This window comes from Rattus norvegicus, chromosome 19, assembly GCF_036323735.1.
Source record: "Rattus norvegicus strain BN/NHsdMcwi chromosome 19, GRCr8, whole genome shotgun sequence".
In the NCBI taxonomy this organism is placed as follows: domain Eukaryota; kingdom Metazoa; phylum Chordata; class Mammalia; order Rodentia; family Muridae; genus Rattus; species Rattus norvegicus.
The window spans coordinates 10,535,308-10,551,980 of NC_086037.1; the positions used below are offsets into that span (position 1 = coordinate 10,535,308).

Genomic DNA, 16,673 nt, shown 5'->3' on the forward strand with positions numbered 1-16,673 from the left:
GTCCCTGATTGCCAGGGAGATATGAGAGTCAAGAAGCCACAGGCAAGAGACAAAGGGTACAACTGGATGCCAAGGGCCTGATCAAGGCACAGTATATTGCACACCAAATGAGGATAGGACGTTCTTTTCTGAAAGTCAAGACTTGAATCCAGTCTTTCTGCCAGTCTGCTTGACCTCCCGCTCTCCCAAAGCACAGTGCTCTCCCCAGCCTTCCCAACCTCTTTTCTGACTTGACTCACCTGAGATTCTCCACCTGCCCACATCCAACCAGAGCCTCTGGGCAGTGGGGCTCCAGTGGGCAGCCATCAAAATCCAGGTGAATGGGGCCATCCCTGTGCTCCAAAATGTTGGCCAGGCTAGCCAGGTCTGCACGGGTCAGAGGGAAATTGTGGAAGGAGAGATCGAAAGGAAGGCTTTGAGCAACGAACCTCGCCAGCTCCAGATCCTGGGTCTCAGCCACATAGTGATACAATTCTACCATCTTTGGCCCTGTGAGCTTTCGGCTGGCCAACTTCCTTAGCACCTGGATGACAGTGGCCTGCCTGGAGCCCACCCAGGCTTCGTCTTGCTGAGCCAGGTGACAAAGGAATGTGTGGCAGGTGTGGGAGGCCAGGCCTGCCAGGAAGGTGGGGAGATGGTCTGAGAGGCCTGGTTTAGCTTTGGTCCTCAGCACCCAGTGGGAATTGAGGGTGACATAGTTGATGAGTGTGTCTTTGTCCACTGTGTCACTGGCCATCAGATACAGAGCGGCAAAGAACTCCTGCAGGTTGAGGTGTACAAAAGCATAGCCTATTTCTTTATGCCCAGAGCGCGTACGGATACAGAAGGAGGTCAGGAGGCTGTGGACAGCTCCCAAGGCCATCAGTTGGGGAGGGATGTCTTCCACAGAGAAGATGACCTTCCCAGTGACCAGTCCCCTAAGGGCCACGTTTCCAAGGCCCAACAAGGATGTGGCTGACAGAGTCCCACTGGAGCTAAAAGTTTTCACCATCTGCAGGTACAACTGGGTTATGGTGGGCAGGAGGGCTGAGGACTGCCCTGGGGAACTTCCAGAAAGCAGACTGCAGCGAAGGCAGAAGCAGGCGACTCTGCACAACGCGGGTATTGCACACATACCCCGGAGGCGTTCATTGGCTCTCATTTCTTTCAAGGCCAGTTCCTGAGAGAGAAGGTCACTGAAGAAGTGGGTGACATACTTCTCCACCCGCAGCCCATCAAAGCCCCACATGTACACCATGGCTGCCTCTGTGGGCACGCAGGAAGGCAGTTTCCCAGGACGAGAGGTAGTCATCACCCAGCAGCCTGGTAGGAGGTCCCCGTGGCAGAGCTCAGAAAAGAGGGTGAGGGCCGAGCCCGCATTGTCAGTACCCACGGAATCAGTGTGGAGAGCCTCATCCAACCCGTCAAAGATCAGTAGGATTTGGTGGGCATTCTCTTCCAGGTACTGCCAAACGGCATCCGCATCGTCTGACTCTGGACTCAAGTACAGATCAAAGAGGAGCTGGGGCAGTGTCAGCAACTGTGTGATCATGTTGAGCTGGCGGAACTCCAAAAGGAACACGGCCTGGAAGCGGTCCAGCTGACCGTGAGCCCACCTCCAGTGGAGCCGATGTGCCAGGGTGGTCTTACCCATCCCGGCCTTTCCCAGAACTACTGTCACTCGAGGTCCCTTGTGGGCCTTGAAGTTGAAGAGATCATGGATGCTCACATCGGTGCTGTCTGCTGCTTCAGGGTCTCCTCCTATCCTGGCTCCCTCTTGAGCATCCAAGGGTGCTGAAGTCCCACTCCACTGAACAATTGGGGGGATGTAGGTCTGTGGGGAGTCACGAGCATTCCATGCTCCTGGGCATTGGCCGCCATGGCACTGTTGGGCAGAGGTCCTCAGGAGCTTCAGGTACTTCTTGACCAACTCTGCAAGGGACACAGGAAGGACATGAGAATAGAAGTTCTCACACTTGATATATGTCCTGGAACCCCAGGATCAGGCCACTGCTGTCTTTAGTCCCCAGCTATGTGTGCATGGGAACAAGTGTTAAGGTCACAATGGAGAGTCTTAGGCTGTGCATATACCCATAGGAACTGGTTGCATAGCAGTCGAGGCCCCCGTAGCAGCCTCTTACCCAGGGAGGTGGGGATGGGCCCTTGGGTCACACCTCTCTCTTCCAGGGCAATACAAGTGATGTAGTTTTCAGTAAGCTGGGGCAGAGGCTTGCTTTGCAACATCTATGGGAATCGGTTTTAAGAGGGCAAAGGCATCCTTCCCTTGAGAGGAGGCGCCAACAAATCACAGGCTTTGGACCAGTCAATCAAACCACGGGAACTGGGCTTACACTATGACAAATGTTATATTTCTTCCTTCCTAGGTCATTGGAAAGACTCAGCTCTGACCCCTCCCTGAGAAAGGACTGAGGTAATGGCCTGTTTTGTACAGATGTGACTCTTTGGGTTATGCCCATGGTTGGTAGACTATTCTAAACCACTGGTGGAAGATAAAGGCTGTTTCCCCTCTCTTCTTCCCCACAGCCTAGCCTCAGTGCCCTGTGTCTCTATGGGCCTCCAGCCTGGAGGTTCTCCAAGACACCTTCATCCCCGCCATCCTCTCTCACCCCCAACATGCCCCGAGACCTGGGTCTGAGGCCACATTGGTTACCACCCCGGTGCTCCCACAACCTTGAGGACAGTTTGGAAGAGCCCAGATGACAAATCTGCCCTTGAAATATTCCCTCTCCTCCTCTGCTCATTCAGGACCTATGGTCTTTCTCTCTTGGAGGCTTGGAAAACAAGCCACTGGGTCTTTTCAACCAGGGGCAAGGCCCAGGATCTGTGATCAACCTCAGGGCAGCCCAGTCCTACACTGGGGTTCCTACTCACCGAGCTGCTGCTTCCTGCTGTGCTTCCTGCGGGGTGAGGACCCGTAGCTCTGAAAAGGACGCTTGACACCTGGAGGAAAAAGTGAAGGCATGAGGGAGAAAGTGGGGGCCCAAGCAGAGAAGTATGAGGTCGTGGAAGGCTATTCCTATAATTTCAATTGGAAGATCCAGGCTCTAAGGAAGCCCACGGCAGGGCATTTTAAGCACCATTAGGGAAGGCACAGGTTCTATGAGACTGAAGCTTCTGATTATCAAGTTGACGGCAATCTACATCAAAATCACGGCATGATACCTGCCTTCTTGCAATTCCATGAAATGGGGACAGAGGCACAAGAAGGCTCCCTAGGTGACATCTGACAAGGGATCTGGAGGGGTGAGACCAGTCATAGTCTCTTTTGGGGCTCCAAATTATATTCCCTGGCTTTAAGGCAGTGGGGCAAGCCTTGGACGTCACATAGAGGGGTGAAACGGGGCTTGGCCCACGTGTAGAGTAGACATAGTGGCCACCCCTAGACTAAGGTGCAGACTGAGCAGTTCAGCTGACACACCAAGCCCTACCCCCAAATCTTACCATGGTGCAGCTCAGGTCCAGGATGGCTCTCCTCACACGCTCCTAGCTGCTTAGAGAATTCTGTAAGGTAGAACAGGACATATACCATTGGCGATACGGGATACAGTGTCTTGTGGATATTGGGTGCATGGGTAGCTCTGAGCGGTGTCTGTAAAACTGTGAAACTGACACCCAGTCATCTGCTAGGGAAGCGGGTGGAACACTCTGCAGACAGCAATGGGCAGAAGTGTGTGTGTGTGTGTGTGTGTGTGTGTGTGTGTGTGTGTGTGTGGTGTATACAAGTGCACATGTCAGTAAGGATACTTGTCTGTGTGAACATGTGCCCACATGCATGTGTGTGCTGTCTGCTCATGTATGTATAAGTGTGTTCCTCCCACCTCTACACTGGTTGAGCTCATGGTTTCTGTCTAAGTATCATGTGCTTCTCCTCAGCGCTGTGCTCAAGGGAGTGCTGAATGGAGCAGCCAAACTTTCCTGCTTATTATCAGAGGCCCGGAGGTCTTCTGGCTGCCCTGCAGAAGGAAGCCTTTTGGCCACCAAAGGCTTGGGAACGTATGGCTCTCCTATGTCCTCTCTGTGTGACCGGATGCATCGCTGAGGGTTCTGAAGCTCGTCAGAGCACAAGGCTGTGCTGGCAAGCCCTGAACCTCCCGTGTGAGCCCTTACCATCCTTTTGGCCCCAGATGCTCAGCAGTGGTACCTCCAAGCTTAGAGGCACTTCAAGCTCGATGCACAGAGTGTAGATGAAAGACTCCCAGGTGGCCGGGCCTTGGGCAAACAGCCTGTTGAGCTGATGGTGAGTGACCTCAGAGATGGGGGCCTCATTGCTGCAGTCCGGGTCCAGGGTAGGGAGGAAGAACCTGACCTTGGCACTCAGCCATTCTGGTTTTTTGCTCAGCAGCTCCACCAGCCAGGCCCATAGGTTCTCATTGCCCAGCCGATAGCTCTCGGCGTCCATCAGAAGCTGGCCCTGTGGAGAGGAACGGAGGCAGATGAACTGGGAGTAGGTGAGTAGGGGGCAGGCGGGCTGGAGTGAGTGGCCTGTGAGGATTTATGTGATGTTAGCTGTCAACCCAGCTGAATCTAGAATCATCGGGGAGAGGAGCCTCTGGCTGAACTTGCAGAGGATTGCCTGCCCTGCATAATGGATGCGGAAAGGTCCATTTTGGCTGTGGATAGCACAATTCCCTGGACCACATGAGGTGACGGAAGAGATCTGGGCCGTAGCATCTATCACACTCTGCTTCCTGACAATGGATTCAATGTAACCGGCAACGTCAAGCCTCGGCCACATTGGCTTCCCAGGTGATGGGCTCCACCCGTGAGCTGTGGGACAGAAGACTCCTTTCTTTGTTGTCAGTGCATCCATTACAGCAACAGAAAAATAACTTGGCCTCTCCACAGTGTGCTGATGTCATCTGCTCATGATCAACTTCAGAGACGGACCCGCTTCCAATCCTTAACTATACCCTGGCTAAGCAGAATTCACTCTCAGCTCATCAAAGTACACAGGTCTCTAAGGATGCTGGTCTCATGGACCACGGGTGCTGCTTTCAGGCTGGGTTAATTTCATGGCAAAGTCATCTAGCCATCCCCTAATACTGTCCTTTCTTCCTCTGTTAGTACTGTAACTCCCAACTCTTCCCTGATCGCCCAGAATAGACCTGATCCCCAGGTAGATGCAGCCTCATTGTGTGGGGATTGGCCCGTGAGATGCAGGTAAAATGTTATCTGCCTTCCTTTGCTTCTTCCTGGTTAACCAGAATGTTAACAGGATGGCTAGCCCTTGGGCAGCTATGTTGGGTCATGAGGTAGAAGCCGGTGAAGAGAAATGTGTGGGTAAAGCCGCTTATCTTCCCTGGAATGTATGACTGTACCTTACTATTATATGACTGAGAAATACTTTTCTATTTGGTTTGAAATGCATTTAAGGATTTCTGCTTATAATGAACTGAGGTCTTTTTTTTTTTCTTCTTCTTTTTTTCGGAGCTGGGGACCGAACCCAGGGCCTTGCGCTTGCTAGGCAAGCGCTCTACCACTGAGCTAAATCTCCAACCCCTGGACTGAAGTCTTAACTAACACAAAACATCTGCTCTCTCTCTCTCTCTCTCTCTCTCTCTCTCTCTCTCTCTCTCTCTCTCTCTTTCTCTGCTAGTCTCTTTCTAAAGATTTAGTTTTATTTTTTGTTTATGCGTATGTGCGGTCTGTGTGACTGTGTACCACATGTGTGTGGACACCTGCACAGGCTAGAAGAGGTCATTGGGCTCTCTGGAGCTGGAGTTCCAAAGCAGTTCTGAGCCATCTGATGTGGTGCTCGGATCTAAACCCGGGACCTGATCAGATTATATGAAAAAAATTAATTGAAAAAGGAGGGGAAAAGGAGTGTCAACGTTTGGACTTCATGTTTACTTTCAAATAAGCTAAGTGTATGGGGAGCCTCGACCGTGAGACCCTTCCTTGTGCCTGATTGCTTTGTGTGGGAACCTGACCACTGAGCCACCCTTCTCTTGGCAACCAACAGGATTGCCATTATGGTTGCTTGAAAACTTCATAGCCGCCTGGAGGACAGTTGAGCCCGCCAGTTGTAAGAGGCCTGGCTCCTGCTCCAGGAGGCCCTGCTTCAGCTGCTTCTGCAGTCCTTTGTCATCTCTGCTGCCTCTGCTCTCCACTATCTCTGTCCCTAGCCTCCATCTGGAACTCTTCAGCAGTGTTCCTGCCTCTCCTGCTGCAGCCACTGCTTCCTCCAAGGCTGCAGCTGCCGTCACCTCCACCGCCACCTGGCTTCCGTGTCACCAGCCCAGGCCTCTCTACCAATGAGGATAACCACAGTAGGCAAGAAAGGATCACTCCAGAGAAGCCTTCCATTGAGCACCAAGGCAGCGTGAGATAGTGTCTCCCTGCTGACTCAAAGGTAAGAACAAGCCATTTTAGATAGGTAGATTCAAAGCCTGAAGCTCCTGGAGATAGTCTATGCCTTCATTCTCATGCTGAATGGTGGCCCAGGGCAAGGTTGTTGTATCTGGATACTCAAGGGCTAGAGTGATTTACACTAGTAAAAGCCAGGCGTTTCACACGTTCAGAGAGGACACCAACCATATCTGCCCCCAGCTGCTGCAGAGGGCTAAGGGCTACATAAGCTGCTTAGCACCCAGTAACCAAGCGCAAAGCCAAAGCCTCTACTCCGATATGTAGACCTCTAAGTCTCTGGCTTCTAAGGCTGTAGTTCTCAGGGACTGAACCTGTAAACTATGTATCTGTCAGCCCTGCCCAGATCTTTGGCACTCCAGGAGCTAGGACTAGAAGAATTCTGTCGTAAGAATTTTGTAATTTTAGTTTTTGTAAAAAGCAGAGGATGGCCTTGTTGGGCAGCAATGGGAGGAGAAGCCCATGGTCCTGCCAAGGCTGGACACCCCCCCACTCCCCCCCCCGTGCAGAGTGGGAGGTGGGAATGGGGGTGGTTGGGGAGGGGGAACACCCTATAGAAGAAGGGGAGGGGAATGGGATAGGGGGCTTATGGTCAGGAAACTGGGAAAGGGAATAACATTTGAAATGTAAATAAAAAATATTCAAAAAACCCACACACACAAAAACAAAAACAAAAAAACCCAGAATACGTTTTTGTTTAATATGTAATCATTCTGTGGGATATGGGGCTGCTCCCCAGCAACTGACTATGATTACCTCACGCTTTGGCAGGGGCGTGGTTTTGCCAGCTGCAGACAGTTTGTATGAGTGTGTGACATTGGGAATTTGGAGACTTCAGAGGATTTATAAATGCCAGGGCCCTGAGAGGGAGGGCTGCTGTTGGTTGCAGTTTGTTAAGTAGCTCTGTGCAGAAAGGAAACAAGAAGAGGGGGAAGAGGGGGAGAGGGGGAGGAGGGGGAGGGAGAGGGAGAGGAGGAGGAAGAAGAGGAGGAGGAGGAAGAGGAGGGGGGGAGGGGAGGGGAAGAGGGGGAGGAAGAAGAAAGAGGAGAAGGAGGAGGAGGAGGAGAAGGAGGAGAAGAAGTAGTAGTAGTGGAGGAGGAGGAGGGAGGGGGAGGAGGAGAGGGAAGGGGAGGGAGAGGAGGAGGTGGTGAAGAACAAACTTGCCCCAAGGAACTCAATGCCCCTAATCAACAGGAAGTAGTCTAATGATAACACCGCCCCCTTTCCCTCTATCCTCTCTTCTCTCCCGTCTAGGGATAGGGGGTTGAAAGGGAAGAATTAAAGGGGTGGGAAAGGACAGAAGAGAGAAAGGAACCTACAAACTAGCAAATGCCAGCTACAGAACAGAATCCCTTGTCCACTCTTGGTTTCCATCTATAGCACAAAAGGGTACAGCTGACCAGGGACACAGGGAAGTGGGGTTGGGAGTCTTGGCCACAGGATGAGAGGGAAGGAATAGATGGGAGAGAAAAGGAAAAGAGAGAGGGAGGAAAACCCACTTACCTGGCTTCTTGGATCATGATAGATGGCCTGGTATACCCATATACGGGGTCTCCTGGGTGTCTGTTCCTTGTCTTCTGACCCTTAGTTTATAGGATGTTTCTGTAGTTCAGGTCCTAAAGGGAGAGAAAACAGAGTGTTCTCCCCCTCTTCCAAACCCAAGAGGAACCATGCTGTGTCCAGGACTCCGTCCCTGACTCAGACGACACTTAACCTGCAAAGGTCCTTCATCTTCCAACATCATTCGAGTTCTTCCCAACTAAGTTCTATATGTTCCTGGAGTTGGCACTGCCCAGCCATCCTGCTGCCATCCTGCCCAACTAGGAACACAGGATGAACGCCCCCTACCTCCTTTAACTAAGAGCCTGGGCGTCATAATTCCACAGTAGGATCCAGCACATTCAGTTGCCCAAAAGTGGCAAAATTCTCACCACAAATGCCAGCTTCTGTCTTCTCCCACAAAGTCCCCAGGAGGTCAACATTCGAAGCCATCTTTCTTAATAGTTAGTTTAAAGCTTTACTTTCAAGTTTTTAATCAGCAAAAAAGTGCAGGGGATGCGTGTGTGGTGTATAATCCTAGCACTTCCAAGATGACAGCAGAAGAGTCAAGAATATCTTCAGTTACAGAGTGAGTTCAAGGTCAGCCTGGGCTACATAAGACCCAGTCTAAAGGAAGAAGGGTAGGGTAAAGCCGGAGAGGTAGTCTACCTTACTGTGATACAAAGTTAATGTTCTCCACAGTGCAAGTGTAGCACCAGGAGATTCAGAGATGTTTCTACTTAATGGAGTAACGGAGTTGTGAGGTAGATCTTCAAGGTGGCACAAATGTATCTATAAGAAGATACAGGAAGTCACTGTCTCTTTCTACCCCCATGAAAACATAGCAAGCTGCTCTGAACCTTCCCTGGATGCACTGGCACCCAGATCTGGGGCTTTCCAGCTTCCGAGACTGTGACGCCCAGACTGTGATATTCTGTTACAACAGTTTGAAGTGACTAAGACACACCTGCTTGTGACCACAGAAAGTAGAAGGGAGAAAAAAAACCAGGCAGAAGGCATTGCCACGGACCCAAACACCCCAGAGATGAGATGAGAATGGGCATTTGGAGAAATGAGCAAACAAACAGGATGTGTGGCAATAGGGTGCGAATAGTAAGTACAGTGTGAGCCATTCTCAGTTAGAATCAGAGAATTAGGGCTCAGGCTGCAGCTTGGTGTACAGTGAGTATGCATGGATTTAGCAAGCACAGGATCCTGGGCTCAATCCAGAGGAACACACAAGACAGAAAGACAGAAGGCAATTTTATCAACATGTTAGCACGTGGAGAAAGCTCCCAAATATAGCCAAAGTATAGAGTGTCCAACACTGTATGGAACTTGGGTTAAAATAGAAAACAAAAACAAAAACAAAACAAGCAAAAGGAATGGAATAGAACCCAAATGAGCTTCCAATTACATAAAATTAGCTAATCAATGGAATTTCCCAACACACCAGTTAAAGAACTATTATTAAACTTTTATTTTGCTTTTTATTTGTGTATGTATGTGGTGTGCAATTATGTGTTGTGCACGGGCACATGCACATGTCTATGAGGTACTCTCGGAGGTCAGAAGAGGGCATCAGATTCCCTGGCATGAGATTTGGAAAGTTAACTCAAACCCTTTATAAGAGCAGCAAGTGTTTTTAAACACTGAGCCATTGCTAGCCCCTAAATAATTATTTTTAGTTAAGTGAGTTTTTTTTTTTAATTTTTGCATAGGGCTGGAGAGATGGATCAGCATGCAAAGGTGCTTGCCACGAACCTTGGGTTGATTCCCAGAATCCATGTAAAGCTGGAAGGACAGAAGTGACCCTACAAAGTTGTCCTCTGATCTCCACATGGCACCCACACTCTTACATCAAACACGTGTGTGCGCGCACACACACACACACACACACACACACACACACACACACTATCTTTCTCATGGCATGCTCTCTCTCTAATAAGCAAACAGTTTTAAAATTGCTTGAAACTTAAAATCCTGGAAACATAGCATTTCATATCCATATAGACTGGCTGTAAGGAAACAGATGGACTCTGTTGATAGGGATTTGGAGGAACTGGAACCCTCTTATACAGCTGGCAGGAATGATACAACTACTTCGGAAACCAGTTTGGAAGTTTATCAAAAAGCCGCTTATGCCATTCCTAGGTCTAGACCCAAGAGCTATGAAAACACTGCCCACACCCAACTGGTCCCTGGCTGTTCAGACCGGATTGTTCATTTTCATTCTTAGATGCTCCACACCTCAATAAATGTACTGGAAACAATGTACATGAACAAATGTGTTATAATAAAACATTCCTTACCATCCACTAATTTTTCTATTTTTTTTGGGGGGGGAGGACAATGATAAAATGAAAACCACACACTGGAAAAGGTGTTATATATGAGAGACAGCTGATCTTTCTGGTATAGCAATGGTTCTAATAAAACATGGAAAGACTACAACTGCACAGAAAACATGGCAAACAACACACAATGACAGGGTTTAGGGGGAAGACAAATACATGTGTGCTTTATATTAATGGATAGGAGAGCATTAAGAGTACTCCAGAGAAAAGCTCAGCAAAGCGTCATTATATGTAAATTACTGTGCTCCCCAAGTCACATGGCCACAGATCCCTGGAGTTATTGATATTCCCCGAATGGCTGAGAAATAAACTTTCCTGTCCTCTATTGATGGGTGAGTCTTGTGGTTTCTTTTCTTCTTCTTCTTCTTCTTTTTCTTCTTTTTCTTCTTCTTCTTCTTCTTCTTCTTCTTCTTCTTCTTCTTCTTCTTCTTCTTCTTCTTCTTCTTCTTCTTTTCTTCTTCTTCTTCTTCTTCTTCTTCTTCTTCTTCTTCTTCTTCCTCTTCTTCTTCTTCTTCTTCTTCTTCTTCATTTTTTTGGAAGATGTCATAAAAGCTCCTCCTTGGCTCACTTCTGACTACCTACACACATGCTTCGGCTGGAGGCCAAGGACTTAATTTGTCTCCTTAGCCAAGGGACGCTGAGAGTAGATGTGTAAACATCCGACTCCTTCCTCATTAGGCAGGCTCCCGTGACCCACAGTACTTACTAAGTGATGCACCCCTGGGATGCCTGGCCTCTCCTGTCTCCACTTTCTGTCCTCACAGTGTGTGTCCCCATAGGATCACCTCCGAAATGAATGAGCTACATTAGTCTCCAGGTTAGCTTAGGAAGGAATCCAAACCACAATAGGAATCCAGCAATGAAGATAAGCCAAAGGCCCTTCCACTTAGCATCTGCTTTGTGGCACTGATCACTGTGAGATACGGTAGCATATGTGACATAAAAAAGTAAAACACGGTTAGTGACCTTATGTGTATTTAGGGTAAGGGCCTCCAAGCTGTTCTGTAAAATGTTTGAAGTATCCTTGGCACATAGTAACAGGACTCTCGGGGACAGAGACAGGAAATGCTCAAGAGCTGGCCTTCAAGGTAGATGTTTACAATGTGTCATTCAGCTGGGAGCAGGGAGAGAGAGGGGCTAAATAGTTTGCTTGCCCAAACTCAAGGGATTGGAATGCAGGTTGTCAGAATTCCAGTATAAAACACAATGATGATTGATCTCTTGCTACCGCAGCTTAGGGCAAGTGTGTGTGTGTGCACGTGCACGCGCGCTCATCAACAGGAGGTGAATTGATGCACACATAGGATGCAGCTACTAGAAAGACAATGGCTAGATGAGTCGTGATATGGACAGTATTCCAGGCATGCTACTAAAGAAACATAAATTTTAAAAAGCTTTGACCTCATAGACTTCAGTACTGATGCTCTACTAAGCCAGAGTAATTTCTAACTGCATTCTAAGTACATATCCGTATACCCATAGATGAATGTAGCTTTCCCTGGCAATCAAAGAGACAAGTTATCTTTGCAGCAGATAGTGATCATTACACGACTGTTCAAAATGTATAGAACAACTGACTGTGTGGTCCCCAGACCTAATTGATACATCTATAACACAACTCTCACACCTAAGGTTCTGAGAACATTGTGAAAGAAGAATGCAGGGGTTTGAATGAGAATGCTTCCCATCTTGTATATTTGTGTTTGAATGCTTGGTCACTAGTTAGTGGAACTGTTTGGAAAGGATTATAAGGCACAGTCTTGTTGGAGCATTGTGTCATTGAGGGTGGGCTTTGGAGTTTCAAAAGCTCATGCCGGTCCGGCCGCCATCGGAAAGCTGCAGCCATGGCCCTGCGCTACCCCATGGCCGTGGGCCTCAACAAAGGCCACAAAGTGACGAAAAACGTCAGCAAGCCGAGACACAGCCGCCGCCGCGGGCGCCTCACCAAGCACACCAAGTTCGTGCGAGATATGATCCGGGAGGTGTGCGGCTTCGCGCCCTACGAGCGGCGTGCCATGGAGCTGCTCAAGGTGTCCAAGGACAAGTGAGCACTCAAGTTTATCAAGAAGAGGGTGGGCACGCACATCCGCGCCAAGAGAAAGAGGGAGGAGCTGAGCAACGTGCTGGCAGCCATGCGGAAGGCGGCGGCCAAGAAGGATTGATGACCCCTCCCCCAATAAAAGATGGTTCTTAAAAAAAAAAAAAAAAAAAAAAAAAAAAGCTCATGCCAAGCCCAGCCTGCTTGCCTGCCTGACTGTTTCTCTCTCTCTCTCTCTCTCTCTCTCTCTCTCTCTCTCTCTCTCTCTCTCTCTCTCTCTCCCCCTCCCCCTGCCCCTCCCCCTGCCCCTGCCCCTGCCCCTGCCCCTGCCCCTGCCCCTGCCCCTGCCCCTGCCCCTGCCCCTGCCTCTGCCCCTGCCTCTGCCTCTGCCTCTGCCTCTGCCTCTGCCTCATTATCTCTCCCTGCAGATCAGAATGTAAAGCTTTCAGTTCCAGTGCCAGCACCGGCACCATGCTTGTCTGCTCCTCACCCTGATGATTATGAATTAATCTTCAAAATCTATTAGCAAGCCCCTCTCCCACCAATTAAATACTGTAGTTTTAAATTTTTATTGTCCTTCTTTTAATATGGGTTCTTAAACATGTTAGCCTCCCTTCTAGCCCACCAACTGCTAGAGGTAGTGGGAAAGAAAGGTTATTAGGATATGGGGGAAGTGGACCTGTTTAGAAATGGTTCTTTGGAGCAAATCTCATCTGTGTTGTCAGGAAATCAGCAGTTCAGTTCACAGGGGTGGCAGCTCGATCCACTTGCAAACTCTTTATGAATGTACCAGCAGTCCGGTTTGGTAATATTGGGAGAGCAAATATGAATCAGCAGTGGTGACATGACCTAGAAGAAACAGCCAGGCCTCAGCTGAATCAGCACGAGTCAGCAGGAGGACCAGGACCAGCAGGGACACCAGGAGAAGTTCTCAGCTGTGTCTCTCTCAGTGAAGACACAAGACCAAAAAGTATTATAGAGCTAGCTATGTAAGCAAGACCCTATCACTGTCTACTGAGTCCTATTTATACTCCCTCCAAACGTCACGTGTCCTCCAAGGGTCTAACCTCACCATGTGTCTTGCCTGGGCACCTGAGTCTGTCTTAGCAAATTCTATGGGAGTTTGTATCAGCTGACATTACTCTGCCAATCGGCCTGAGTCCACAGAAGTGGCGACAGAGCACCACCAGAAGTTGTTTCGGTGCTTTTCTTTCTACGGAGTCACAACAAACAGCTCAGCCATGCATTGCAAGGCAAACAATACATGCATCTCATTAGTGAAGAATCCTTGAGTCCTTTCAGGTACTTGCTTTAGCAAAACATCCTTTCCACCTGTGTGTGCTTCAGCAATGAATGTCCCTTCAAGGGTCTGCCCCAGTGAAATATCCTTTCACCTGTGTCTACGTCAGCAAAACATTCTTTGACATAACTGACTTTCCAAAGAACCCACAAGTTTCCATCTCAGAGTGCTTTCTTTTATAAGAGTTTCCTTGGTCTTGGTGCCTCTTTGCAGTAATAAATAGGTCAGTAGCTAAGAGGGGAAGAAAGATTGTAAGAGACAGAGGACCGGAAAGTCTGCTGAGACTGTCTTCTAGAAATGACAGGGAAGCTACGCCCATGATACCTCAATAGTGTGGCTATTAAACAAGACCTGAACAAGTTACAACACCAATAGAGGGGCTGCATGAAAGGGGAAATCTCAGGGAACTTACCCATAGACACCTGCAGGCAATTAGGAAATGCTGAGAGACAGACTGTCATAGTTTGAATGAAAATGGCTCCCATAGTCTTTCCGGGAGAGGTGCTATTAGTAGTTGTGGCCTTGTTGGAGGATGTGTGTCACGGGAGGTGGACTTTGAGATTTCAATTACTCAAGCCAAGCCCAGTGTCACTTTCTCTTCTTGCTACCTGTGGATCCGGATGTCAAACTCTCAGCTATCTCTCTAACACCATGTTTGCCTGCCATGATGATCATGGGCTAAACTTTTGAACTGAAAGCCAGCCTCAGTTAAATACTTTCCTTTGTAAGAGTTGCCATGGTCATGGTGTCTTTTCCTAGCAATAAAACCCCAACTAAGACAGAAGTCGGGACGAGGGACTGTAGCATTGGTATGATCCACCCGACCATACTTTTGTTAGAAGGAATGTGGACTTTGGATTAGAAAAGCAGGTGAGTGTTTCAAGCGGGACTTAATGAGGTATAGGAGGCAGTGGTGCTGATCATGATTTGAACAGCGAGTGCCCAGCTCAAGAGGTTTCAGAGGAGAAGAACGTTAGTTATATTGAAAGTGATGGATTAGCAGGTTTGGCGAGGAGATTTCCAGACAGCCGAGTATTGGCTGTGTTGCTTGGTTATTAGTGGCCACGCTTATGGAGATCTATAATGAAAAGGAGTAAGCTGAGCAAGGACAACATTGAAATGTACAGTCTGAGGAGAAAAGAGGTACCAGGAAGTGAAATGGAAATAAGTCCTCTACTCAGGAGATTAAAGAAATGCCGGATGCTAAAGGGAATACAGGGAGTGGTGACCTCAGGGCAAGACCATACCCAGCGAAGCTTCCAACTGTGAAAGGAATTTTTAAAAAGCTTAGGGCTGTTTGTAACGGCAGGCAGATTTTGAATTGGAGGCCAGCCTGGTCTACAGATTGAGTCCCAGGACATCCAAGCATAAGCAGTGAAGGAAACCATCAAAAAGCAGAAAGCTGGTGAAGATGTGTTTGAATGAGGAAGCCATGTTCCAGCCCAAGCATACAGCAGAACCTGGCAGCTTGGGCCACATCAAGGATACAAGAAAGGGGTTACAGAATGACCCTCTAGACTAAGGGAAGCTATGGAGGGCAAGGGTGTCCCTGCATGGAGGCCTAGAGAGGTCACTGCACGAAGCCGTGAAGCATGGATTGCCTTGGAGACCCCAAAATGTGGAAGATGCCAGAGCTCTGTGGTGCCTGCCAAGGAAAGCTGCTATCAGGGTAGAACGAGCCCAAGAGGGAAGTGTGTTGCCATCAACAGTGATGAAAGGAGTTGGAGAGCTGAGGGGTGTTTTGACATCAGACATGGAGATGCAGAGAGCTTGGAGTCTGCCCGGCTGGTTTTCAGTCTTGCTTTCGTTCAGGATTTCCTCACTTTTTTCCCCTGTGGAATGGCTGTGTGTATTCTGTGCCGTTGTATGTTAGAACTCTGTGATCTGCTCTTTGACTTTAATTTTATGGGGGATTAAAGTTAAGAGAATGCCGTGAGTCTCAGAAGAGACTTTGAACTTTAGACTTACCTGTTGAGACTCTGACAGACTATGGGGACTTTTTAAGTTGGACTGAATGCAGTTTTGCGTTTATGATATGGCTACAAGCCCACGAAGGACAGAGAGGAATGTGGTTGTTTGAATAGAAGTGACCCCCATAGAGTCATAGGGAGCGGCACTATTAGGAGGTGTGACCTTGTTGGAGCAGGTGTGGGCCTGTTAGAGTGATCAATACTGGTTTCAAATGCTCAAGCCAGGGTTTTCCTTTATAAGAGTTGCTGTGGTCATGGGTCTCTTCACAGCAATAAAACCCTAACTAAGACAGGGAGAATTGGGGATGAACCCTGCAACTAGTTACCCAATCCCAGATGATCAGCTCTGAAATCATATACATACAAGTAACACTAAATAAACAGGTTGTATTTATGTACTCATGCATATATGTGTAACAATAATAATTAAAGGAAAAGAGGAGGGGTTGGGGATTTAGCTCAGTGGTAGAGCGCTTGCCTAGCAAGCACAAGGCCCTGGGTTCGGTCCTCAGCTCCGGAAAAACCAAAAAACCAAAAAACCAAAAAACCAAAAAACCAAAAAAATTAAAGGACATGGATTTCTTTTTCTTTTCTTTTCTTTTCCTTTCTTTTTCTTTCTTTCTTTCTTTCTTTCTTTCTTTCTTTTTTTTTTTTTTTGAGTCACTGTCTTTCTATGTATCCTCCTTGGCTAATGTGGTGATTTGAATATGCTTGGCCCAGAGAGTGGTGCTATTAGGAGGTGTGGTCTTGTTGCAGGAAGTGTGTCACTATGGGGGTAGGCTCTGAGACCCTCTTCCTCAATGCCTAGAAGAGCCAGTGTTGGGAGCGATGCCCTTGAAGCCCTCCATTATTGATGTTATTATTATGGTTAGCGTTAAGTATGACTGGGCTCATGGAAAATCCCCAGCCAGCTGCAGAAGACTAATACAAATGTGGTGGTCAAGATGAATAATCATATGATAACGTCTGACATTAAGATACCCAATGTGATGACCTGTAACCTTTCTGAAAAACCAACATCCTGCTGACTAATAGATATGACAAACCTGTGACCTTTCTGACATCCTGTCAACATCAGCCGATTCCCTGACCACACAAAT

The 16,673-nt window shown here is 48.3% G+C and overlaps 1 protein-coding gene and 1 pseudogene across 11 annotated transcripts in view; one reads left to right on the plus strand and one right to left on the minus strand.

Moving 5' to 3' along the window:
* Nucleotides 1-16,673, minus strand: part of Nlrc5 (NLR family, CARD domain containing 5) — a 103,623-nt gene that overhangs the window by 51,707 nt on the left and 35,243 nt on the right. For 7 of the 11 annotated variants that reach the window (XR_005496893.2, XM_039098152.2, XM_039098156.2 and 4 more), the window contains 5 exons: nucleotides 7,870-7,982; nucleotides 4,108-4,411; nucleotides 3,442-3,501; nucleotides 2,872-2,940; nucleotides 240-1,911 (listed from right to left, as the gene is read on the minus strand). Coding sequence is in view for 10 of the 11 variants with exons in the window: in XM_039098152.2 (XP_038954080.1) it covers nucleotides 240-1,911; nucleotides 2,872-2,940; nucleotides 3,442-3,501; nucleotides 4,108-4,399 (2,093 nt within the window). In the remaining variant the exon portion in view is untranslated. Of the gene's footprint in view, nucleotides 1-239; nucleotides 1,912-2,871; nucleotides 2,941-3,441; nucleotides 3,502-4,107; nucleotides 4,412-7,869; nucleotides 7,983-12,982; nucleotides 13,153-16,673 lie in introns of those variants that run through there. The other 4 variants (XM_039098155.2, XM_039098154.2, XM_063278888.1 and 1 more) reach the window with 2 other exon arrangements.
* On the plus strand, nucleotides 12,059-12,461 carry LOC108348891 (60S ribosomal protein L36 pseudogene; annotated as a pseudogene).